Consider the following 26,155-nt stretch of genomic DNA (forward strand, 5'->3'; position numbering starts at 1 on the left):
AGTGCAATTATCAATATACTAAAACAGGGTCAGACCAGAAATTATCCTTACTATGACCCTGGTTCTACTGAATTATTCTTCTTGTCTTAATCACTTCCTGTCTCAATGATTGCAATTTCCTTTTTTAATGATCTTCCTCTATCCTCTTATTTCTAACACTAAGTGAAAACTGAAGACGGTCAGCAATCCATATGTTTAATGGAAACTAGTTGCTGGAGAATTTCCCATTAGTTTAATTTTTCTTATATAGTCTGCCAGCAAATCTTAGAATGACTTTGATAATTTACCTAGTATTGCTAGAGGGATCAATTGACTTTTATGCCTCCCTTCAAAATTAACTCATACTTAGATTGACCACATTTTTGATGTGATTTAATTTATACTTTAGTAGCTATAATAGCTATACTGTGAGGATGAAGTAGTTTTTTATTCAGTTCATAAAATTGAAACTCAGTTTACATTTACTGTAAGTTTGTGAATAGATTTAATATGCACTTCACTTTTACATCTGATTTTACATTGCACTACTTGTCCAGGAGTACCTTTATGGAGACATCAGTAAACAGAAATGACAAATAGATCAACCCAAAATATTAATCATATGTAATTATTTGCTTGCATGACAGTGTAAAATGTTACTTTAATTTACTTTTAGTATTGCATGCAACTTTTTTTAAGTTGATACATTATTTTCTTTATTTATTTTAAAGATTTTATTTGTTTATGCTTACAAGAGTTGGGGTATAGGCCAAACTCATCTATTTTCCCAATTATCCACATGTGTCATTTATGAAAAACTGGGAAAAAACTGCTGAAACTATCAAAAGATGATGACAATGTCATCCCTCAACCGGTCCTCCAAATTCTCTCCTCCTTCTTTTAACTCTCTCCTCCACAGTGCCTTTCTGAATTGGCCAATACTAAATTATAATCTTGCTGAATGTATCCTTGGGCTATGAGTTAGGCTTGGTCACTTCATCATCTGGCCATCTTCTAAAAGCCAAGGTTTCTTGTCTTGATGTGTCAAATATATAAAATATGATACTATATTATTAAAATCCATTTCATTCATTAATCCTCTAATTTTGAGGAGGGAAAACAACATAATTTTACATGGCTTTGGAGTAATTCTGATGCAGTTGGTCCAACTTCGAGAGGTACCTCTTCTCTTGATCAATTCTTTACTTTCTTACTACATTATTCTATTATTTACCCTCTACTCACACCCCAAATCAATAGGATATGGAAAGAGTAGCTTTTACTCAGCTTCTCCAGTTGATAAATTGTTCAGTAAAGATAATATATTGGTTTCAAAATCTCTCCAATAGAATGAGGGATGAGGAATAAAATCACTGCATACACACTCTTAGAATATAGCCTGGAGCTGGTAGGTATAGTTATTCATTCCACTTACAAATTACAAAATAACTTGTAATTTTGACAAATTACAAAACTGGTGATTTAATTAAAACTAAGGGTTTTAGCTTGAGATTACATGAGTTCTCAGAGGTTACTGAGTTTAATGATACTTAAAAAACAATATATTTCATTCAAATTATTAATATTAGTAGCCAAATTATTATATCTTATATACATATGTCACATATATGATTATAATCAACATATTCACATGTGATTTTATAGGATACAAAACATGGGAAGTTTGAGAAAAATAAAAGCTACATATTCAGTGTATATGGAATAGGGATTCTAAGTAAAGGGAATATTTAGAGAATAATTCACAACTGAGTATGATGTACAGAAGTACACTAAGAAGAAAGACAGGTTTGATCTGGCTATTGATTATAGAAAATTCAGGAGAAATTTATGATAAAGAATGTATAATTTCTTACATTTAGATGATCTAATTTATTTTGTATTGTCCATGACAGCAGATGAAAGATGACTAAGAATCCATACTTATAATAAAATTATTTTCATTTCAATTATTTGTCCAGTTATGATGGAATATTAAACTAAAAACCTCTCTGCCTTTGCCCATTTCCCCCAAATGAACACTGGTGGAACATGAAGCAATTTATTTTCACTTTGTAGACTACACATTAATTTTGGAAATTAAATCTTTAATAAAACAGCTTATATTAAAGGGTCAGTTTTAACCCAGTAGCCACTAAGAAAATATTTTAAAAATATGATACTGTAAAGAGTTGAAAAATGAAAAAAGTTTGTTTTGCCTAATTTATTTTGTGGAGTAAGTATTCACACTTGGAATACCTTATTTTTAATACCCATAGACTGTGTCTCAGTATTGATATTTTATTTTATAAAGCAACTACAGAATTCTCTTGGGATTAGGGGAGAAGAACGATTCCCTGGAAACTTACAGAGGTGGTAACCAGGAAGTTTAAGTAGCTGTTTTAGAGTATCCCGGAGTACCAAGTGGAATGTATGGGCATATTTTGTCAATACCCACTGATAGAAATTCTTCAAAAAGTCAAATAGAGGCCCTCCCTGGTGGTGCAGCAGGTTAAAGCACAGCACTGAGAAGCTGAAGCTGCTTCTGCATGAGTTCGATTCCCGCCTGCCCCAGAGGTGACCACATGGTGCGGCAGACCTCTCCTGACCCGCCCGCTGCTCCCCTCAGCAGTGTGCTTCGTAGATCTGTCTGTTTTGCTCTGGCGAAGCCTCTCACTGCCCCTGAGTCTCTGGCCTGTACCCCAGCTCTGTATGTACAAATAAATAAATCTTTAAAAAAAAATAAAGTCAAATAGAAAAGAAAATACATATAATCTACCTATCCACAAATAAATTTATCAAGTACCATTTTTTATTTGGTATTTTAATATTTATTGCATTTGATCTTTAAATGACTCCTCCTAAGTAGATTTACTATTATTCACAATATCCTTCATTGTTAACTTCTATTCCTCCCCATCTGAGATAAACAAATGCCCCCATCAAAAATAAAAAAATACTGTTCCACACTCACTCTCCAAACTGCTTTTCCCACAAACTACTGCTACTCTGATGCTTCTATAGGTTCAGCCAACTTTTTGTGATATGTAAGGCTATTACCAACTCATTAGTGTATGAGTTCATTTTTGCTATAACAAACCACACCAAATTTCAATGAATGAAAACCACAGTCATTTATTTGTGCACACTTCTATGAGTCAACAATCTATTTGGTTGGACTGGGCTATACCAAGACTCATTCATGAATCTGTACTTACTTGGCAAGGCACTTGAGACCAGTTGTTTTAGAGTGCCTTATTTGCATTACTCACATATCTGGCAGTTGGTTGTAGCTATTTGGTTAATTCTGACTGTCAGCTGGTATAAAGTATAAAGGTTTGTCTGTTTCCAGCAAGCTTGCCTTGTGGTCTTGGCTACATTGTAGTGGTCTTAAGGTTTCCACCATCAGCAAGAGAGAAGAGATGCCGCAATGCATAAATGCTTGTCAAGACCCTACTTTGCACCCTCAAGTTCACAGTCAACATAGGAAGGAACTCACCAAAGGCATAGAGAGAGGACACAGGAACCAAGAGGGAACAATATTGCAAAAATCTATCACAATTACCATATATGATACCCAGTTTCTTGAGTCACTCTTTTCTATATACTTTCCAGCCCTTAGCTGAAACCTATGTCTTATCATGTGATCTTCCTAATTTCCCTCCCCTGCAAGCCACTCATTCTTTATACTTTTCTTCCTACCCCCTCAATGATTTGTTATCATAAGTTATAATAAAATACCCATTTCTTAGCTTGAAGTAAACCTCTTAGGATCTGACCTCAACACATGATCATCAAGTCTCATAGTACTCCAAAAATGTACCCCTTATCTTCAGATTAGGTGCTTCTCCAACCAGATGTGCACCTCTGTACATTGAATCTGCATTCCACCTGTGATTGTACCCATCTTTCAAGACTGGCTCAAAAGTGATATTATCCGTGGAGCTGTGCTCTGCCTTGCTTGGACAACGTTGCCCTTGCCTGAGTTGGTTACTCTCACCTCAGTGCCCCTGGAGCACTTCGTGCATGCCACCATTACAGTTCTTATCATGCTGGAGTCCAAGACAGGTCTGCTTCTTCCTAAGAGTATTAAAGGGACAGCAAGCATGTCTTATTTATTTTTAATTCCTAGTTTAGGACAAATAATTTCTGGGTGATTGAATGAGAGGATGGAGGGCATGCTGTCACTTTCCATTCATTTTTATAACAACTATTTAGTAGGTAGCTACAAAATACTATTGATGGTTTGACATATATATTTAATATTTAATTTGATTTGTAAGTAATATTTTTGTTGCTTACTATGTGTAATTATTAGCATACTATATGAGAAACAGTTTTCAGATAACAGGTAAAGCAGCCCATTATTTACTCTTGTACATGGATTAACCTAATCTATTGTTTTCACTGTTGTGAACATACAATTAATTTTATGTTAATCTCAAAAAAATCGTTAGACTATCTTATTGGAAATGGAGAGAAAGGTAAGTGGATATTTATATGTGAAAGATAAAGTTTACTGGAGACGTTTGGCATTAAGGTCGAACAAACTAATTTTCAATAAACAGAGTGATTTTATTTTAATTAAGGAAGTGAATACTAAAATATATGCACTCTTTGTGACAGTAACTTTATAAAAAACATGTTTTTCAAGCTTTTAACATTTTTATGTGCATATATATTCCCCAGAACTATAATATTTAAATACCTTCTATTTACTAACAACTTTGAGTTAACTTAGCCAAAGATAAAACTTTACTGTTTAACTTTTATTTAGTTTACTTAACAATATATCAAGTAAATATAACACAAATTAACATAGATGGTGACTCATTAGTGTTTCTGTTTTGAATAGTTACAAGGCAAAAAGGGTATATCATCATACCCCTAAGAAAATTTAAATGAATATCTAAAACCTGGAATTAGTTTCAACAGCATTCTCTCAATGAGAGATTAAGATTCTGTTCAACCATAGGACAGGGTTTATCTTTGGAACAACAGTGATCAAAGAGGTAGTTATTATTCATGAAATTGTCTAATTGTGTATCCAATTACTATAGTCATTACTTAAAATGAATATAAAAAATGTTAATCACTGATTTTGAAAGTTCCTTCTTGTTATTTACTTGTTTCCCTGCCTGGATTCTTATGACTTGTTTATTACTACTTTGTAAAACTTTGGGTATATATGCTCAAATTAATTATAATAACCACAAAGGACAATTTAGCATAATGACAATTTCTGCCACTCCTACTCTTTTTGAGTGCTGTTTTATTCATTTGAGAAGTATTGATGTTAATTCTTCAAATATTAATGCTTCAAATATTCACCTGTTGGAGCCTTTTATCCTGGGCTTTTTTATATTGGAAGTCTTTGATTATTTAATTTCTCTACTTGTTACAGGTCCATTTGATTTTGCTTCTCATTAGCCACAATGAACTTACATATTTTGTTAAGAAAATAGTTTATCTAAAATCAAGGCAAAAAAGAAACTTAAATGATCTTGGCTTCTACTCTCATTGATTATTTAAGCTGGATAACTGCCAGATATTTACTTAGTGTTTGTATGACTTACACACACACACACACACACATGCACACACAACCTGGAGAGTAAGTGTTTAGTATTTTTAAAAATTCAGAAAGAAACCTGAGTAATTTTCCTGAATGCTTTTCTTCTGAATGTGCGATTAAATAGGTTGAGTTTTGTGTGTGTATACGTGAGTGTATTTGTAGTTAATCACTAGGGCTCCTTTTACAGAATGGGTCTGAGGATGTCTCTGCAAAGGCGAACATTAAATTTTAGAATTAAAGAGCACAATCCTAAAGACTGAGAAAGCTCTGGAGCTTTTGAAACTGGATAGAGAAGATTGACAGGCAAAGTTGTGGGATGTGATGCAATATTTTTGGTTGATTGGATAGATGGGTGACCCTAATTGGACTCAGCTTCTGGAGTTATCAGGTAAAGGGGAACTTTCAGAGGTGATGACTTTTCCATGAATGGTGCTAAAAAGTAGATAATGTTCAAACACACCATTAATCCTGGCTGTTTAGGCAAGTTAATGCTCTTAGACTGTATTATAGTTCCCCATAATTCACCCTCCAGTCACCCTCCTACCACCTAGGGTGCCATTTTGTTGTTCTATGGTTTCCATGCAATGTAGTCTAATTTTAAATTCAAGTCAAGTGGTAATTTCTCTTAATGTTCCAAATCAGGACAACAATATCCAAGTCTCTCCCTCCCCTCCCTTTCTCCTCTCCTTCCTTCCTTCCTTTTCTGGAAAGCGTTAGACATAGCAGTAATCCCATGGTTTATTTATCAAAAGCACATGGAACCAAGGAGAAATTTTGTGGTTAGTCTGCAGCCAGGCAAGGCTGACTCCAAGTCTCTGCTAACTTCTTTTGAAAAGAGTACAGGCTATGATTTTCAACTCAGAGAACTCTCTCGCTATGTTGTATATTGTAATTTAATTTTCTTCATTTCAATAAATGTACATCGCTCTACCCCTAGGTATAAGAAAAAGGAATCGTCAGGCCTGCGGCACGCGTTTAAATCATTAAATCTTCGCAAACACCAAACACTAAATCGTAACAAATGCATATTTCTTTTTTCTAGTTCAGGGCCAGCGGTGGGCACTTGTGTACCCAGGAGCCAGGGAGTCTGGACAAATGTGTGATACAATGGCGTCTGTCCACAGGTCACTAAAAGTACAGCCCCCACCAATCCATAGGACTACTTCGGGAATAATAAATTGGCCCAGGGGTGCAAATAGTGAGCAGTGGGTGCTCTGGGGACCTCCTTTCCCTGGCTTGGGTAGGCAGAATCAAAGCTGTTCGCAGAAAGCATCATTCGCGTCTCCAGAATGTAGGGGTGGAGAGACAGCTGCAGCTGCTCTTCCGAAGGAAATCAGAGTAGAGCCTGCGCCGAGCTTCCTGGAGTTTGGGGTCTGAAATGCGTCTTTCGGGTCCGTCGCTAGCTGAGAGGGGGGAAAGAGGTGTGGGGAACGGCGCTCCATCGCTTAGGACGAGACGGGGAAGACAGGTGAGAAAGTGGTCTCTGAGTTCAGCATCAGCCCAGCAGTAGTGGAGGAAAAAGGGTCCAGCCTCAGCAGCCCTTCCTCCCACCCCCTACTTCCTCAGCACCGGTGAGCCGTACCTGTGCGCGGGCAGCAGTCTCCGCGACGCCGCAGGGTTAGGGAACCTGCAGCCTCCGCCCTAGGTGCCCCCTCCCCGCTCCGCCCCTCCTTGCCCCGCCCCGGGCTCGGGGCTCAGCTGGGAGCCCGCGGAGAGGCGGATGCCCTGGTCTCCGTCGGCCAGCAGGATGTCCAAGGTTCCGGAGCTAGAAGACGCTTTCCTGCAGGTTCAACCTTCGTCCCAAGTTTCCCCCGAAGTCCAGGAGGAGTGTTGTGTGCAGCTCCTGGGCAAGGGATTGCTGGTCTACCCCGAGGAGAGGGCGTACCTGGTGCCTGAAACTCAACCTGGGGGCGCGCTGGGCAACCGGGAGAAAGGTGATAATCCCGAGCTGCGGGTGGGAGTTAAATCCGGTGAGTGCTCTCCCCGCTCTGAGGATGTAATTTGTTGGGTAAAAGCTATAAGAAGGGCATCTAGTAAAAATAATAAGTACACTTCAAACACAGATGTGGAATGCTCTGTTCAGATCTTGGTGGTACCCCCCAAAAATGTTTGTCACCTACTAATTTTTTACGGGATTTTTTTTTATACCTCTTCCCCCCAAGCCTCTCCTCCTTCCGTCATCCCCCTTTATATATGTGTACCCCATTTATACCCAAGGGGTACATTTAGAGGTTACTTTATTGGTTTTATTTCCTGATTTTCTTTATCCTCTTTTCATCTTGCATTCAGAAATGCATTTAAGCAATGGCAGCTTTTCCTCTGAAGAAGAAGATGCAGACAATCAAGACAGTAAAACCAAAACAGCTGATTCGCACCTTTCTCAGAAGAAAACCATCACACAGATCATGAAGGATAAAAAGAAACAGACTCAGCTCACGTTGCAGTGGTAAGACTCGCCCACTCGGCTTGGCTTTTCTTAAACACCTGTTGAGTTAAAAAAGTTAGTGTCTTCAAAACTGCATTTTTTCCAATTTGTTTCTCCGTCAAACTTTTGTGGCGAAGTTTAAAAGATCTGTTAGATCCAGTTTGTCTTCCCTCTGAGTGTCTGTGATAGAAGTATGTTTTGGAACTGATGGAAAATTGTCTGCAATACAGTAAAAAACACAATGCTTTTTCATTATTGATTAAAATTATATATTTTTCAAATGTAAGCAAAATGTTTTTAATGAAGTTGCTTAATGTGCAATCAATTCTTTTTTTAAATATTTGTTATTTGGTAGTTTTTGTGTTTATTCCTAAAAACACCTTAAAATGAGGAAGAATCTTAATGTTTTGCCTTTACCCATAAGTGGGCTTATTAAAAATAATATATTAGTCAAAAGATGAACTGTATTTGACCTAGAAAACGTAGAGAAACCAGTTAAGATATCACTATTAACTTAAATAAATGTTCAACTATTTTTATAGCACCTGCCATATGTGATTTATTATAGTGAAAAATCACAAATTTGAAAATCTTTTAAAAACAAGAGATTATCTGCAACTTTTCTATATATAGGCAATATGTAATATTTCTCTGAAAAGAAATGAAAGCTAAAGTAAAAGACAAAACATTAAACTTCCTAAATAGTGTAAAGAAATCAGAGTATAAAATTCCTTGCAAATTCTGAATTATAAAGAAATGAAAAGGTTTTCATTTATAGATTAGTAAGTAATCTGTGCAATATAAATGTAAAATATGATCTGAACCTTAGAAAAACACAATAAAAATAGTTCAAAAAGACTAGTAAATTTGATGTTTAATCACTGAATTATAACTTGCATATACTAAATTTTTGTTTTTATGTACTTGAACTCTTTCAAATATTTGGAAAAGAAACCAGATTTGAGTCTTAAGTTGTTGTTGAGCTAATTAAAGTTGGTGTCATGCTTACTGAATAAGAGTATACTAGAACAGGAAATAATTTAGCCAAGTATATGAAATATTTAGAAAACAACTATTTTCATTATGGTACTTGAGACAAAAGAGCTTTGATTTCAAACATATTATGGAGTTCCTTTGAATGATGCCTTCCATTTTCTTCAGTTAAAATTTAGTGAGATGGAAATAAATTGGAGTTTTGTTTTATTAATATGCAAGCATCACCATTAAAATTTTAAAAATGTCGTAATCAGTACTTATATCTAGGATTACCAGTATATTCAAGACAAAAATAATGCCTACAAGAGCATTAAAATAGCCAAATGACAATTGAGCATTCTATGCATGTCATTGCAGTATAATCTTTAAAAAACTAAATGTTTCTTATAAGTGATTTTAATATTTTGAAACTATGAAGAGTTATCATTTTTATTTGAGTTTTCCATATTCTCTTTTTTAAAATGACTTACATTTTTTAAAATCTGATTTTATGTCTGATAAATTTTCCTAAAGGTTATGGTGATTTGGGAGCATGTTAGAAATGAGAACTGAAAATCAAAGTAAAAAATATGGCTGAATAACTCCAGTTTTCATTGTCAACTAGGTGTTTGCTTTTAGTTATGCAATAATTAGTAGATTTTGGTCTTTTTTTTTCTTCAGAGGAAAAAGTGTGCTTTACCTTTTACCTACTTAGGAAGCACCTCCCTTTAGCTTTTATTTCATGCACTTTTTTGGGGATATACTGAATCGAAGATCATGAAGGTTTTCACCCAATTTGAATGCCCACTCCATATTTAACTGTATAATTATTATAACTATATTATAGTAATATAATTTTACTTATGTAAAGTGAGTATAAGTAAATTTCAGCCAAACTTAATTGTTAGGAAAATGGAAATAACATCTATATGTTTTGATTTCTAGATTGCTGTTCAGATAGCTGTAATACTAAAATATATATTATTGCATATATATGTTTCATTTAATTGTAGTACAGCTTCCAAACTAAATAGAATTATCTCGAAATATTGTCAAATATTATTTAATGACATTTATAAGATACGGTTGGACTTACGGCATAGATAGAGTGAACTAGAGAGAACTACATTTAATTTGGAGTATATAAACATTTGTGGTAATTATAGTAATGACCACAGCAAAGTGTTGTAGGGTATCCTTTCAGTGTGTCATTTAAGACTCAAAATGAAGTGTGCTTTGCATACGTATTTTGAAAATAAATGCATTACCAGATTGTCATAACTATCAAGAGCTCAGAACTATCATAGTTTGTGAAGGAAAATGAAAGATTATAAGCATTTTCCAATTTAAAACTTGGCAACCTTTTAGTGTTGAGAATGTTTCTTTAAAAAACCATAATCTTTAATTTCACTATTCATATTTATATCACAGAACAGACCATGATAAACAGTGAATATTTCCATAGAAGTCAGCCCTCATATTTGGGGGGTGGACCAGGCAAGAGTGATTTTTATATTAGCTATGATACTTTAACTGTACCCACAGATATTCACTGGGGTTCCTTCTCTTCTAACATTAACCCACATGTTCCAATTTTTAATAATGTGCAGAATAAAGGAATTGAACTCGTATATAATCAGCTTTGAAAATGAGTATTAAATTCGTATAAAGAAAAAGGAAAGGAGAAATAAAATATTTTACTTTTTTTTTTTTATAACGTAGGCTTGAAGAGAATTACATTGTATGTGAAGGGGTTTGCTTACCAAGGTGCATCCTTTATGCACACTACTTAGATTTCTGCAGGAAAGAAAAATTGGAGCCAGCTTGCGCAGCCACCTTTGGAAAGGTAAATCTCATACAGGTTACACTACTTATAACTAACAATAGGTATAAACAATTTAATCTGACCATGTATTCTTACAGAATATTTAAAAATTTGTTTTGCCTTGATTTTGACTGTTAGAATTCTGCCCATCAGGAGATATAATGTGACCGAATAGGAAGCTCCATTTGAGCCTTGTATTTCCTTCAAAGAGGAATAAATTGAAGAGTATGTTTTGTCCTGTGTTATAAAGAAAAACTAAATGGTGGTTACAAGTATCTTGATGATGCTGTTAGTGATTATGCTTATTATTGAGCTAGCCCAAGTATAGGAGTTTTTAATAGGTTTTTATTCCATTGCATAAATAGTTCTCTGGATTCTCCATTTCATGCTGAGAATGTGTACATCCCCAAACCTAAGGAATTTTTGTGGGGTTTGGTTAAATTTCTCTGATTTAAAAACATTCCTTGTTATCCAATATATATGATTAGAATAGAAACCTACAGAACTGAAGTTGTTAGACTTAAATATTTTGCTGTCATTGTGAGAATAAAGAACTAGTATCAATCTCTTGGAGAAGTCTTTTTTTTTTAGATTCTTGTCATGCGCAATTCTAAAAACCCAGGATAACTCAGAAAAACTGTGGGAAACTTAGGTCTCAAATACTGCATCTCATAACTGATAAACTGAAATCTAAATTCTAACCTGTAGAGGGACTCATCATCCAGAAAATCATGAATACGTGGTCCAACTTTACAGATTTTTAAAATAATTAACTTATCTTGAAAACCTATTTGTTTATAGGTGACAGTGTGATATGGTGCATGGTGATTCATGCTTTAGGTTCTTGCCTATATTATGACTAATTTGTTGTGAGACTTTCTGAAGGGCAATTAACCTCAAATCTCAGTTCATTCATTCTATAAAATAAGGAGGTTGGATAAGATAACTTCTAAGGTCCTTCTATCATTACTGTTCTCAGAATCTACCTTATGACGGAAATCCTTAACTGTTAGGGAGTCATGAAACACTTTGAGAATCTGATTGATTTTTAAGAAAATGAAACTATCAAAACAATTCCTGAGAAATCAACACAAAAACTTTTCCCGTGGAGTCCTTTGGGATTGTGAATGGATATCTTATGGTACCAGTTAAAATTCCTGTTTTATGTAGAAGACATTTTTTTATCCTTTAATCATATGCTAATTTTAGCTAATCAGAGAAAGGGGCATAGGAAATAAAACACTTTTTTTTTTTTAAATAACTGTTGTTGAGATCCAGTAATGCAAATGGAGATACATGTATCCCAGATTAGAGTGTTACAGATATTTAATCTTGGGTAAATCTCTGGGTTATTGCTTTGGTAGTAACATCAAGCAAAAAAGTTGTTAGTATGATCTTCTTTGGAAATTGAGAAAAGTGTAGAACAACCACCTCATCAAAAATGTTCGTTCCTTCTCTCCTGATGATGTATTTTATTGCTTAGAATATGTAGAAGATATTTTTTTTCCGGACTAAGTATTTACTCAGTGATCAACATTTTACATCCTAGAATTAACTAATTACAAGTGACTTGCAATAAACCCACACTCTTTTTTAAAACTAAAGAAATTCTTCTTTCTTTCTTTCTTTTCTTTTCTTTTTTTTAGACAATTCGCCAGAAGTTTCCTCTCTTAACAACAAGGCGGCTTGGAACGAGAGGTCATTCAAAGTAAGACACACTGAGAACACCTATTAGATCTGTACATGTGATACCTTGTACCTGAGGATTGACATGGGTTCAAATCAGTATTTATTAGTGGATAGAACCAGGTGTTCTCTTTTTGATGAAGCAAACTTTGGATTTTGGAATTATGTTTTAAAAACAAAGTTTACACAGAAAAATCATAAAATACTATTTTTCTGATGCAATAATTTTGAATGAATCATTTTCATTATCCTAAAGTCACTACTAAAGTCCCAGTGTCAGGAGAGGAAATATGACAGAAAAGAATCTAAAATATCCCCAAAGAGCAAAATCAAAGCCTGGGGGTGAAGTGAGGGTCAGGTTCTCCCTCTGACTTCTTTTCTTCACCAGATAACAATTTGTTAATATCCCCTTCTTTTCCCATCAAGACAAATAAAATACATAAATAACTTCTTTGGTTACTTCCTAATATAAACATCCAATAAGTTGACACTGACTCTTGTAACTTCAGTTTTTACTTTTCGCTTATGACAATGGCTGGAGAAACCCAGGTATAGGTCATCTGTTATTTCCTCTGTTTTTTTCTGCTTTCCATATATCGTTTATGCAGAAATCACCTCAAACCTGCATTCCTTTCCAGATTGCTCTGTTACTTTGCTTCTCTTTGCTCTCTCTTGAAAGAGTAGCTACCTGCTTACTTGCCTTACCAGTGATAATGTCTTCATCCTCGTCCTTTCTTTACCTGAGCAAAAACTCATTTTTACTGTCATTTACTTGTCTTGGCACCTATCTAGCATTTGAAACTAATGATAATATCCTCTTAAAATAAATATAGACAACTTTGCCTTCTATATCATAGCCCCACGTACACCCTTTACCCTCTTCTGACATTGCTTTCTTATTTGTCCAGTCTCTTTCCTTACATGTAGGGAATGTAACAATGAAACATAACACAATGCATATTTAATTCATTTTTAGTAGCCACATTAAGAGTAAAAAAGAAAAATATTTATTCAGTATTTTTAATTTAATCCTATATATCCAAAAGTTATTTTACCATGTAATCAAATTACAAATTATGAGATATTTTATATCCCTTACTGACATCTTTGAAATCCAATGTGTATTTTACACTGGTGGCACATCTCAACACAGACAAGTCATAGTGGCTTTTGATACCCTATTAGCTAGTTCAGTTTTAGGCACTTAACAAAAATCAGCTCTTATTTTTTTAATTTCTTGAGTCCATCTCCCTCCATTCTCACTTTTATTCCTTGGCCTTCACTCTGAGTTTCAATACAATTTTACCAGTTGACCCTCTAAAGTTTATATTACTATTGATGAATAATACCTTCAAATGCAGTCATATCTCCTCATACTCAGCAATTTTCACCAGCTTATGAATTCTACTGGTAGAGACCAACTTTTCTTGCTACAACTTTCAGGACCCATTAAGAGGTAAAACCAACCCGTTTTCTTATCCTATCATCAACTTCTCACTCTTCAACATGTAGCCCATGAGCTCACCCGTTCTCACCTAGTACCCGTTATATCATCTTCAGCCATCATTCTTTTGCTATGCTGTCTTCCTCTATGGAAAATGTTCTTTCCTTTACATGTATGTTGAATTTATCCATTTAAAAGAATGTCTTATAAACATCTTATGACTCTGTCTTTGGTTTCTTGATTTGCTCGAGGCTCTTCCTTATACCCTCATAGCAGTTTGTGGGTACCCTCATGTAAAATTAACTTTTCTTTTCCCCTCATGCAAAATTAACTTTTCTTTTCCCCTCATGCAAAATTAACTTTTCTTTTCCCCTCAACAGATATACTTTGAGGATAAAAATTTGCTCTCATTCATTTTCACATCCTTTCTATCGCAAGCAACATAGTAGACTGTCAATTAGTATTGATTTAAGTGACTCCTAGTAATGTTAGCAGTACTGTGATTTGAGGAGAAATAAAATGTAGATTAAAAAAGGCAAAGTTGTTCCTCCCCTTATCAAGGCAGTCTTTTTTCAAAGTTAACTCAGTTTAACATTCTGCTGAATTTGTCTCCTAGTGAATTGTATAGTTGAAAGAAAGATTAGATAATGTTTGAAGTAAATAGATAGTAGAAAAACAGGCAAGGTAATGTAGAGAAATCCTCTTCACAGAATCTATAAGTGGGCAGGCAGGCAGGCTGCAGGGAAAGTCAATTAATCCTGGAAGGAGCCTTTAGGATTAGGGTTGAATCATTAACCCTGCCCATTGTGACACAGTGAGGCTCCAGTGTTTAGGGTTATGTAACGATATGTGGTCACTTGGGGGAATTTGACATCTAAGAATAGATGTGCCCAAGAGAAGTGTATTAACAACTAGAATTTTTTCCATATCCTCCTGATAGGCCATTTCCTTTTTATAACATACATATTATATTTGTGGTATTTTGATATTATGGGGAAAACGAAAATTCTCCATATTAAGCTAAATCTATTGAAAGATATTGGAAGATGTAGAATTTGTGTATTTTATAATGACAATGTGTTGATATAATTGTTCTTAGGTAGTTTTCCTGTCTCTGTTTATTTCCAAGAAATAGTTTTAGATTGTTATTTTGAAAAATATATAAAAACAAAACCCTTTGGATATAATTTCAAAAGTATGTCAAGTGCTGGTACTACCTGGTGATTAGGAGCTGACAACAGAAGAATTGTCTAGCTTTTCATCAGTGTAAAGTGAGCTTATTATGATAGCTATCACATAATTTTTTGTATTAAATGAGATAATGTATAGTAATGAATAGCAAATGAATATGCTCAATCTCACTGTTCTTAATAATTGAAATTAATCATTCAGTACCTCTACAAATCAGCACTGCAATTAAAAGTTCTTTATTGAGCAGTACATACACACATACATGTTTTAGTCTTTTTTTAAAGATTTATTTATTTGTGCATATAAGAACTGGGGCACAGGCCACAGGTATAGAGCTTGGGGAAGAGGATTCATCAGAGACAGAGTGGGGAGCAAAACAGGCAGATGTACAGAAATACACTGCTGAGGGGAGCAGCAGGTGAGACAGTCACTCTCTGTTGCATCATGTGGGTCAGCTCCCCGGCAGGATCTAACTCGGTGCTGCAGTGGCTGTGAATAGCTTCATAGTGCTGTGTTTAACAACTTGTGCCACCAGGAAGGCCCCACGCTGTGGTCATAACAATGACAAAACAATATTGAGTTTTATAAATTGGTGTTTATGGTTGAAGAAAATATAGTTCAAAGGTTATTAACTTGCCCAAAGCCACACAGATTCTATAAAATAACAGTGTTTATTCACTTTCATCTGGCTCAAAAGGTTATGCTTTGGCAAATAGTACATACTGCTTTCCAGTATCAGTGATTATCAACAAACAATTATCTAGTTGCATTTTAGATTTTTTGAGGTACAATCTTATTCTTTTTTTCTAATGTAACTTTTAAAAAATTTACCTTTGAGCGCCTCAATAGCTAAAATTTTCTCATCTTACTCTTGAGCCATTTAAAGTTATACTTTGTCTTTATTTAGAGAGAATTATGTTTTATATAAATTACATGAAAACAGATTTGTAAGATACACATTTTTTTCTTCTATTAATTTTTACCTTAAACATTTCTGTTAGTATATTATTGTTATAATCATAATTTTTGACTGTTAACTATTTTAAAAACTTACATCTTGTCAAAAAAAATTTTTTTAGAAATATGAACAATTGATAAAATACAGAGATAAATGAAGAATTAAACATGTTTTGGATAAACAGGAATTTATAATTTCTCCCTATTTACTAGTAATTTTGCAAAACTTATTTTATTGTCATGGTGTTTAGAGTAGTATCCTGAACACACTCACTAAATGTGTAATGAATATTTCAAAGCTCTAATGAAAGTGCTATTAATTTAACTTCTGTGGATTGTAAATTTAAAAAATATTATTTAATGGCTCTGATGATAATCACTAAAAAAATAAGTTCTTGATTTTTGCCAAATTTTCATATATAGCTAGAGTATGTTCATTTGGGCAAATTTATATTAAATTATGATTAACTCAGTAGATTCTTTTGTAGTTTGGGCACAAGGTAAAACCACTATTTATAAAACTGTAGATTCCTTTGGGGTTCATGAAATTTTGCTGCCCATATATGAAATCCAAAGATTTGGGCAACACTGATTTTTGTGACAAAGACATTTTAGTACAGTCTTAAATTGAGTGAATTCTGTGTCTATTTTAAAGTTCTGCATCTTGAAGTTCTGATAACTGGCTAGTGAAATGGTCAGTTTGGACAACTCACCTTTGTGCAGGTTCCCCTTCTTTCCCTCATCAAAAAGTGAAAATGGAAAAAGTTTAAATAAAAGGAGCCAAATATTTATTCAGTCAAAAGGAAGAGATAAAACACTTGAACAAACAGATACATTTGGAAACAATAAAAAAATCCAGATGGACAGAATGATTACAAGGCTAGATACCATCCACTGTCAAAATGAGAAAAAATGTATAATTGGAAAATTTGTTTCCAATGCCAAGTCCGATATTCCATTGCTGTTGACAGAAAAATGTCTCTCGAGAATACTTGGGGTCAGAATGCTGCCAACTGCTTTATCTAACCTAAATGTGTTTTGGGGCCAAAGCTAGTTAATTTGCAGGTAGCATTTGCTTTCCATACCTTCACCCCTTCTGTAACTCTGACCATCACCTTTCTGTCAAGAATATCAAAAACCCAATGACAGACTCTGAATAGTCTCAACATGGAAATGAAAACTTTATTTTACCTTCTGTGTTTATTTTTCTCTTTGATTTAATATCAATACTGAAAATATATACCTGATTCTTTTCTGTGTGCAATATTTTAAAATTTGTATTCTAATAAACATAGATGAAACAAAATTTTATAGGTACAAAATATTGATAGAATGTTTTGTATATTTTATATCATGACTGTGTTATATCAATCCATTCATATTTATATTGACATACAAAGCATGGTGCTAAAGAATTTTTGAGAAACAAAGAAGAGTAAGACAGAGTACATGATTCCAAAAATGTTCATTGTTAATAGACTTATTTACTGAGAAGGCACTTTACTGAGTGTCTCAGAGCTGACTCTGTTCTTGATTACTGTGTGAATAAGAGCCCATATCCCACCTGCTCTCAATAGCTCAGCAGAGTGAGGAAAGACACAGTGGAACCCACTGAATAGATTTCATGCACTTGGTAGACTGTTTGATTTGAAGTTACATTTTAATTTCTTGTAGACTTTGATCCGTTGAATCTTGGTTTTCAGACACGAAGGACAAAAGCTATTATCTTATTTATTAGTAGTGATTTAGTGGGTTAATAAAACTGATATGGCAGCTGCTCTTATCATAGTAAGTTATTGCAAGTCCCTGAACAGCTTAATCCCATCATTTCCTTATCAGTTATCATTTGTGTAGTGTAAACTGACATCAGGGCTGCTAGCTCAGGAGGAACATATGTTTCAGGAATTCTATGTAATGTCTGAAATGGAAAAGAAGAAATAAGGTGCAGGTATAAATTGGTCAGAAATGAAGGAAAGTGTTAGACACAATGTAAATATTTTAGTAGTGAAAACAGCAATAATTTTACTGTCCTATTAAAATCTTATATTTTATAATGTGTTCACTTTAACGTGTATATAAAAAATAATAATTCTTCTTTACTCCTAAACTGTAAATATCTTGTTTCTTGACATGGGGCTAAGACAGTTATGTTACTGAATGAACAGTTTTGTTAAATTATCACAAAGAGTACTTGCATTATGTAAACATTTTCTTAAAGAATCATACCCAGTGAAGTTTTTTTTTTTTGTATTTAAAAAGAAAATAACTGACATGCTTGGAAATTTTTTCTTCAGAGTAAACTTCAGTATAGGCATAAGGTATATAAAATAAAACAAGTTATCTGTGCTATGGCCGAAAACCTCTTTCATCTAACATGTACTAGCATGTGTTCTTATATGTTGAAGTATATCTGGCAAATATTTCATAGCAAGATTTATTTTAGGGAGATGTATTAACAACAAAACAATGCTGTAAGTTGTTGCAAGTGAAATGAAAAAAATCTATGTATCCTTTGCATGAAATTACTCTCTGCAGTTTTATGACCTTTGTCTTTAGCTGTGAGACAGAGAGCTGCTCATATATAATCTCTTCTCTCTCAAAGACACTAAGTCATCACTCAGATGATACATGTACCTAGTTAGGCTAATGAGAAGAGTAAAAGGGAAAGATTATTTTATTGACTCCAGAAGAAACTGGATATGAATTGTGCTGTAAGAGCCATGGCAAAGTCCATACAGAGGTAGGACACTGAGATTTTTATTTTTTAACAACATTTGTTTTCTGCCCAAATGCATTGATTTCATATCCCTTATATAAATTGTTTGGACACACACTTTTGTTCAGCCCCAGTATTTCATTGGCGACCTGGGAATGCACTGTGTCAAGTGATGGTTATTGAAAACACCATTGTATATCTTAATAAGAGTTTGTTTTTTAACCATTTCCAAGTTCCTAGCAGTATATATTGACTCATCTAGTAAATTCTAAGGGATAATGTGGTGATAGAAAAGAAAACAGAAAACTCAGCCTTCTCTATAATAGGTGCTCAATAAGTGGTAATTAGTTCTGTTATTACCAACTCCTGGCTTTAATTTTAGCATATGTTCCTTTGGTATTACAGTTCTCATTTTGCATGCTTTTACTCACTAGGGACTGAAGACATGGCTGATTCCCTACTACTTGGCACAGTTATAAGGTTATATTGATAAGATACACTTAATTACATCTACATTTCTAAAGTCTAGGTATTACTTATAAGAAGACATGCTGTTTCTCATTTATAAACTGGAATATAACTGACAAGTCACTTTCCTTGAGATACACCTGAGTGTCTGGTTGACAGTGCCACTTGCATTTGACCTGTGAATAAAATAAAATACACACATGACTTTAAGTGAGCTTTTGGGAGGGTAATAAATGAAAAAACTTGACTGTGAATGTAGCTGGAGGTATTTAATACTTCTATTTAAAAAGATATTTTGCCCAAATAATTGAAGAGAATGTTTCCAAAAAATTGTAAATCCACATGGGTCAGCATTTATCAGTCTTAAAGAATGTTGTTTTAAAACTGTGACCATCTGGTGGCTTTGCAACATGGAAGTAAATGAACTCCCAGGCTGGTGAAGCTGACTGCTGTTCCTTGATCAGTAAGCAGACTGACTCAGAAAGCCATGGGCGAGGGTGCAACTCAAAAGTACATGTGTAGCTCACCTGACTGTCCAGGTTAGAGTTTTCCCATGATTGCGCTGATACCTAGCACAGTGGGTAGGATACAGCAGGCATTCTAGTATTTGTGATCTCAGATCATATCTTTGACTCAGATTTTTGCCTCCCACCTGGGAAGGGCATATAATTGTTCTCAATCTGCATGACAAGCCACTTTCCTGTGGTTTAATATTTATAATTAATAAAGGGATCATAGCTGAGAAATAATATGGAAGTTACAGAATATTATAAACTTTAAGTCAATGTTTAAGATATATTGATTCAACAAGTAGCTAAAATAATGGTTAAACTATAATGTTTATAGAACAAACAGTAATCTTTGCAAAAGAACATTTAATTTTAATATAGTACCATTGTAATTAATTCCTGATTCCCAAACATTCATTGCTTTATTTCTTTTACTATGAAGAAATTCTCTTGGTTTCTTAGTTCTAACATCTAACAAAGGAAATATTAATAGTTATTTCAGGGTCTTAGTTTTATAAGTTATTTTACTAGTTAGGTTTACTAATGATTTTAATATACTTGGCTTAATATAATCTACATCTTCTCATTTTTCCATTATTTATAGGTATTTCCCTTCTATTTCTTTTAATACATCTATTTCTATTAATATAACTGTTTTCAGCAAAGTCTTTATAACTTTAAGAAGTTTACTTCTTTCTTTTTTCTAATTAGAAAAAAAATCTGTACAATATTTTGGTTTCCATACTTTCATATTTCTTCCTTTGGTCGAACACACCTTAGAGGTTCTTTTTTCCATCCATCTCTTTTCTGAATTATAGAAATGGCACCGGTGTGAGCCTCTCTGTCAGGTCTGGAGACTACGATTGTCCTTCTACCAAAACTGAGTACTTGAAACTATTCCCCTGTCTTCCAGAATCACAAAGTAGCTTCATTTACCTTGATCATTCCCCATTACTCTTTTGGAAACATATATATATATATATATATATATGAATTAATATTCAAATATATATGAAATATTTAAAAGGCCTTTCCTCCCAATCTCAAGGGGCTAAGAATCTTTAGAGGCTCTTTTCTGCTATACCACTGCCCTTAGCACCTAAGAAAGAGAGAGCCCATCCTGGGCCTCACACTTTAGAGGACTCTGTTCTGGCCCTCCCCCCAATTAGCCTCTCTGCTAGAGAGAAGGAGTCTATTGCTTGAGTGATGTGTCTTCCTTCTAGATCTTAGTCCAGGTCTCAGTCCACTATGATAAAATACATCTGAAAAATCCCTCTTCAAAATGACCAGGCCATCTCCTGAACCTGTGTGGTATTCTCAGTTGGCTACCCCACCATATGCATAGACTAAAGAGCACCCATAGGGAGATCTGTGTTGGGGGTGGATCTTGGCTGTGGAGGTTGTTCTTTCACAAGAGGCTCCTCACTGTGAACAAAGAATTGGGCCTGGATGAAAATGGAGGTGGTGGTGTCACTCTTCTGTTGCCTGTTCCTTCACAGAAATCCAAAATCTAAAAATTCTAAACTCAAACATACCTACCAGGTAACTTATCAAGATTAGTAACAGGGTTTTTCTTTTAGCTTGATTTATATTTTTATATTTAAATCTCCATAAGCCTTTATCTGTACTTCCTTCTGGGCTTTAAAAACATTTCTGGATGGAATTGTTTGGTGAATTCCCTTCTTTATTGCTGAAGTTAGAAGAGGGATGTTGAAACTTAGTTCCATCATTGCCTTACTTTAATGAAAGTATTAAGTCATGAAACTTTAGATGTAGTTACACTGGCCCTCCCACTGTAAGGGCCCAGTGAAAACCCCCTTTCTTTTGTTTTATTCCTTCCCTCATTATGAATGATAACCAAGTTGATAACAATGCTACAACAGAGACAGGGAAAGCAAAAGCAGAAGTTAGTAGACTTTTGGCCGTCTTCATGAAAATACCCATTATTTTACTAGTTTTTGTACACTCATGGCATTTCTACTTGGGTGCATAATATCAGAGTCTACAGTTTGGGAGATAAGTTACATTTTGAGACTCTGAGGGATGCTGGAATGGTCTGTGACTCAGAATCCTTACACACGTTGTAATCAACTGTTTGTAACACTTCCACCTCATAGGTGCTATTTTCATCTGTTCATAGCAGTTTTTCCCTTTTTGCACAGCAATTTGAGAAGAAAATGAATGATAAGGAGTAAAACTCATCCTCATAAGAAAATAAGTTTAATTAAACTAATTAAAGTTATTAACTAAAACTAATAACTTTACTAGACTGACACAAATTTATTATTATGGGGGATCCAGTTTAATTCAAAAAGTTATTTTCTTACAAGTTGCTTTAGGTACTTTGGAGGAAGTCAGTTTCAAGTAATCTTCAATCATTGCATTTTTCCCCAACTTGTGTTTATTATGTTTACTTCTTTGTGTTTGCTTGGGGATTATAGGTTCAAACCTCTACAAAAGGGTTCTTGTACACATTGTCCATCACCAGTGCCCCTGAAATCCTCCACCAAACTTTTAAAAGGTCAGAGGTTCCATATATATTCCTGTGCATGACATCAGTGTCCTTCTCACACAAAATGTCATAGACTTTTCACCACCCAGTAGATAAAATCTATAACATTCTTGTTTAATTAACTACAGATTAAACAAGCAATTTACAAATAGGTATGTTTGATACACTTAGAACCAATGTCTACATTTACAAATTTAATTGCCTACTTTTAAATGCCTGCTACTTGAAAAGAAATCAGGAAAATAAGGTGACCAAGAAATTGTAGTTCTTACCTGAAGTTTGTTTCAATTATAATTTAGTGTCTTTCCCTTTAAATGACTTCATTAATGCAGAGCTCGTTCCTGTCCTTGCTTTAGGTATCATTATTATGGGATTGGCATCAAAGAGAGCAGTGCCTATTACCACTCCGTTTATTCTGGAAAGGGCCTGACAAGGTAGAGTTTCACTATTTTTAAGAAAAGATAACTGCATTTCTGTCAATTTTCATAGCATCTATAGAATAAAATTACTTACTAAGTTTTCCTTGAAATGTTTTCTTTTAAGCATAAGACCTTAATTTCATCCTTGTATGGACATTTACAAAGATAGGGTCTGATACTGGGCAATTTCTGTAATTTTGCATCATTAATGAGAAATTAATGTTTAGCTAGGTGTCCCAATAAAATGAGTAGAAATCAGGGAAGCAGAGTAGCATTTAAATTAGTTATGAGTAAGGCTGGGTGAAATCAATGAAGGCAAAAAATGTAAATTTTTTCTAATGGATAACCTGTTTGAAAGATATATGTGCTTAATAATTATCTTACAAAAACAGAAAATTTATTATAAGCATCTCTAATCACATATAGATTGAATACAAGTTTACCTTAATAAGATGAATCTACTGACCTGTTTCTCTATGAAAAAGAAAACAAAAGAAAATAAAGAACAAGTTGTCCTAATTTGCCATTAGCTATAAGGCGGAGGTTATTGACAAATGAGGTAGCATCCACTGAAAGCAATGATAAACAAAAATACTGGCGCACTAAATAAATAATCTGCACCAGACACTGCTTTATAATACAGTTTACCAAGAACTGTTCTTAGTATTCAAAAACATAAATCATTTTTTAAAGATTTATTTATTTATGCTTACAGAACTGGGGTACAGGCCAGAGGTGTGGTGGGTGAGAGGATTCACCAGAGACAGAACAAAACAGGCAGATGTACTGAAAAACACTGCTGAGGGGAGCGATGGGTGGGTCAGGAGAGGTCTGCTGTGTCATGTGGGTCAGCTGCCTGGCTGGGGATGGAACTCATGCTGCAGTAGCTACGGAGAGCTTCACAATGTGGTGCTTTAACCCATTGCACCACCAGGGAGAGCCTATAACTTATTTTTTTTTTAAAGTTTCTTATGGAAAAAGAATCATTTGAGTCATAATAAATGAATCCAGATATTATAAAGAAACTAATAGCAGCTTATTAGTAACTATTATAAAGTGAGAATACAGAACAGAACATACAAATATTTCATATCAACTGTTTTTTATTTCTTGCCTCAAATCTTATCTGCTTTCCTATATGTTCTTTGTTTTTCTTTCCTTTAATAGATGTATTTTGTGAGTTGAGAAAGTTACCTGAATTCCTTTGAAAAATTAAACAAATTTCTCCAGGTTTACTTCACTAATCATGATGTTAAGTTGTTACTTTTTCCAGTCATTTCCATGATTGCTATAACTGTATAACTGTATATGCACACACACACGTATATATTTTTCTTTTTTAACTAATGAAAATTTTACTGCTTTTTCAGGTTTTCTGGGAGCAAGCTGAAGAATGAGGTAAGGATTTTCTTTTTGATATTACTTTTGCTGTAACATATGCTGCAAGCTGAAAAATAAATGTTAATCTTCCTTGTTGGCAAATATAGATATAAATATTGTTGAGTTTCTTGAATGAGAACTTCACAGAGCAAGCTAAGGTAGATTTGAAGTAACTAATGAATCTTTATATGGACCTACTGAACAACTTCCAAATTAACAGAAGAGAGGTAGTTTTTCAATTATCATTACCTAATATCAGTTACCTAAGATATCTAAGATACCTAAGATAGGATAGAAAAAGGCCATTACTGAATCAAGAAATTTCCACCTAAATATAAACAAAAAATATACTTAGAATATATACTTCCACTTAAATATAAACAAAAAATATACTTGGAATGTACTTATTTGGACAAAATCTTTAATAGTTATCAGGAGGCCCAAAAATTATGCTCTGGTTTGTCTTAACACTGTGTGTGTATGTGTGTGTGTATGAGTGTGTTGTGTGTAGATATAATTTGCTGATATCTTCTGCAGTGGGGGGTGAAGGTGAAGTGGGAATCTAGGAAAGAAGCATGTATACACATCTAACATCCACACACTCTCTCTCTCTTTTTTTCTCTCTCTTTCTCACTAGACTCTCCCCATCCTCTTGACCCCCAACCAAGGAACAGATCAGCAAACTGACTTTATCTAAATGAGTTAGACTACCATTAGGGACAGCATGGCTAATTAGGCACATGATAAGGCCTTCATTATCCTCAAGTTAACTAATCATTAAAAGAGGGGCCGTAGAGCTAAGGGCACATGACAATGTGTTGTGTTGTAAATCTGGACCACTCCAGATTGTAACTCCATTAGTTTAGTGAAATGAGGTTAATTGTAACTCCATTAGTTTGGTGAAATGATGCAAGCTTATTATCTCCAGAAATAATATAAAGCCCCCAACCCATGAAATGACCATTCCTTTCCACTAGTGCTTTTAATACAGTTAATGGTTAATTACATAATAAAATCCTGCAGATTGCTTTTTTATCAATGAAATAATAGCTCTTTATTAGATAAACAACAGTGAAAGTGCAAAAATATTGACTTAGAAATATACTTCAGTTGACAGAAGGTAACATCAATACTGAATTTAAATAATTTCTCTTTCTACCACTTTGATGAGGCTGGTGGTATTAGGGAGCAGTGGGCTGACACAGCTTGTGTAATGCAAACCTTGCTGTGTAGACAAAAAGAAAATGTTACTCAAGTCTACTGCTTCATCATTAGTACCTATTAAGGTACTTCTGTTACCTCCTTAGTTTGTTTCTGATGTGAGACTATTAGTGGAACCTACATGTGCTTTAGGTCATTTGAACATTAGTAACTTTAAGGCAGGGAAAATAGGTATTAACATTGCTAACTTATAGCTCAGGAACTGAGGCTTAAAGAACTATTTGTTTTTATTTTAATAGAAAATAAAATTCTATTTTTAAACTCATGACCAAGACATTAAGCACTAGACATATGATATTACAGGTTCTAGGGAACAAACGAGCTGGTGGATAAACTTAATCCTGTAGACTATAGCAGGAAAACATGGTGGGCAAGTAGTTAACAGAGCACAAAGCCAATTAACTTACTCTAAATGGTTAAAGAAATTTTTCACAGAAAGTGATGTTTAATGATAGAACTGAAAATGAAGAGGAATTTGGAGAGAGGAAGAGTGGCGTAGAGAGAAGGAACATGTAGATATCAGGGTTTCTCATCCATGGCACTATTGAAGTTGTGTCAGATAATTCAGTGTTATGGGGGATGATCCTGTGCATTGTAGGATGTTCAGCAGTACCAGCATGTCCTTGTCTTGTACTCACAAATTCCAGTAGCTTCCCTTCCCCATGTTGTGATAACCAAAATGTCTTTGGCACTGTCAGATATCAACCGCTGGCATTGGAAGACAAGCAATGGGAATATCAGGTTACAGATACATGGTTTGTCAGGATAAGAAAATATCTAGATTTGGATTATAGCCCTAGGGATAGAGAGTAGTGATTGATTTTAGCTTGGAAGCACTGAAGGAAAAGTAGGTGAAAAGTGGCATGGTAATGAATT

The 26,155-nt window shown here is 34.3% G+C and overlaps 1 protein-coding gene across 1 annotated transcript in view; it reads left to right on the top strand.

Moving 5' to 3' along the window:
• Positions 1-7,241: 7,241 nt before the first annotated feature.
• The window catches only part of RFX6 (regulatory factor X, 6), a 43,459-nt gene continuing 24,545 nt past the window's right edge, over positions 7,242-26,155 (top strand). The window contains exons 1-6 of the mRNA XM_004673802.1: positions 7,242-7,521; positions 7,841-7,997; positions 10,674-10,797; positions 12,423-12,484; positions 22,616-22,693; positions 24,049-24,076. Coding sequence (XP_004673859.1) covers positions 7,272-7,521; positions 7,841-7,997; positions 10,674-10,797; positions 12,423-12,484; positions 22,616-22,693; positions 24,049-24,076 — 699 coding nt within the window. The 5' untranslated portion in view covers positions 7,242-7,271. The remainder of the gene's footprint in view (positions 7,522-7,840; positions 7,998-10,673; positions 10,798-12,422; positions 12,485-22,615; positions 22,694-24,048; positions 24,077-26,155) is intronic.

The sequence above is a fragment of the Condylura cristata genome, unplaced genomic scaffold, assembly GCF_000260355.1.
Source record: "Condylura cristata isolate star-nosed mole 26May11 unplaced genomic scaffold, ConCri1.0 scaffold00001, whole genome shotgun sequence".
NCBI lineage: Eukaryota > Metazoa > Chordata > Mammalia > Eulipotyphla > Talpidae > Condylura > Condylura cristata.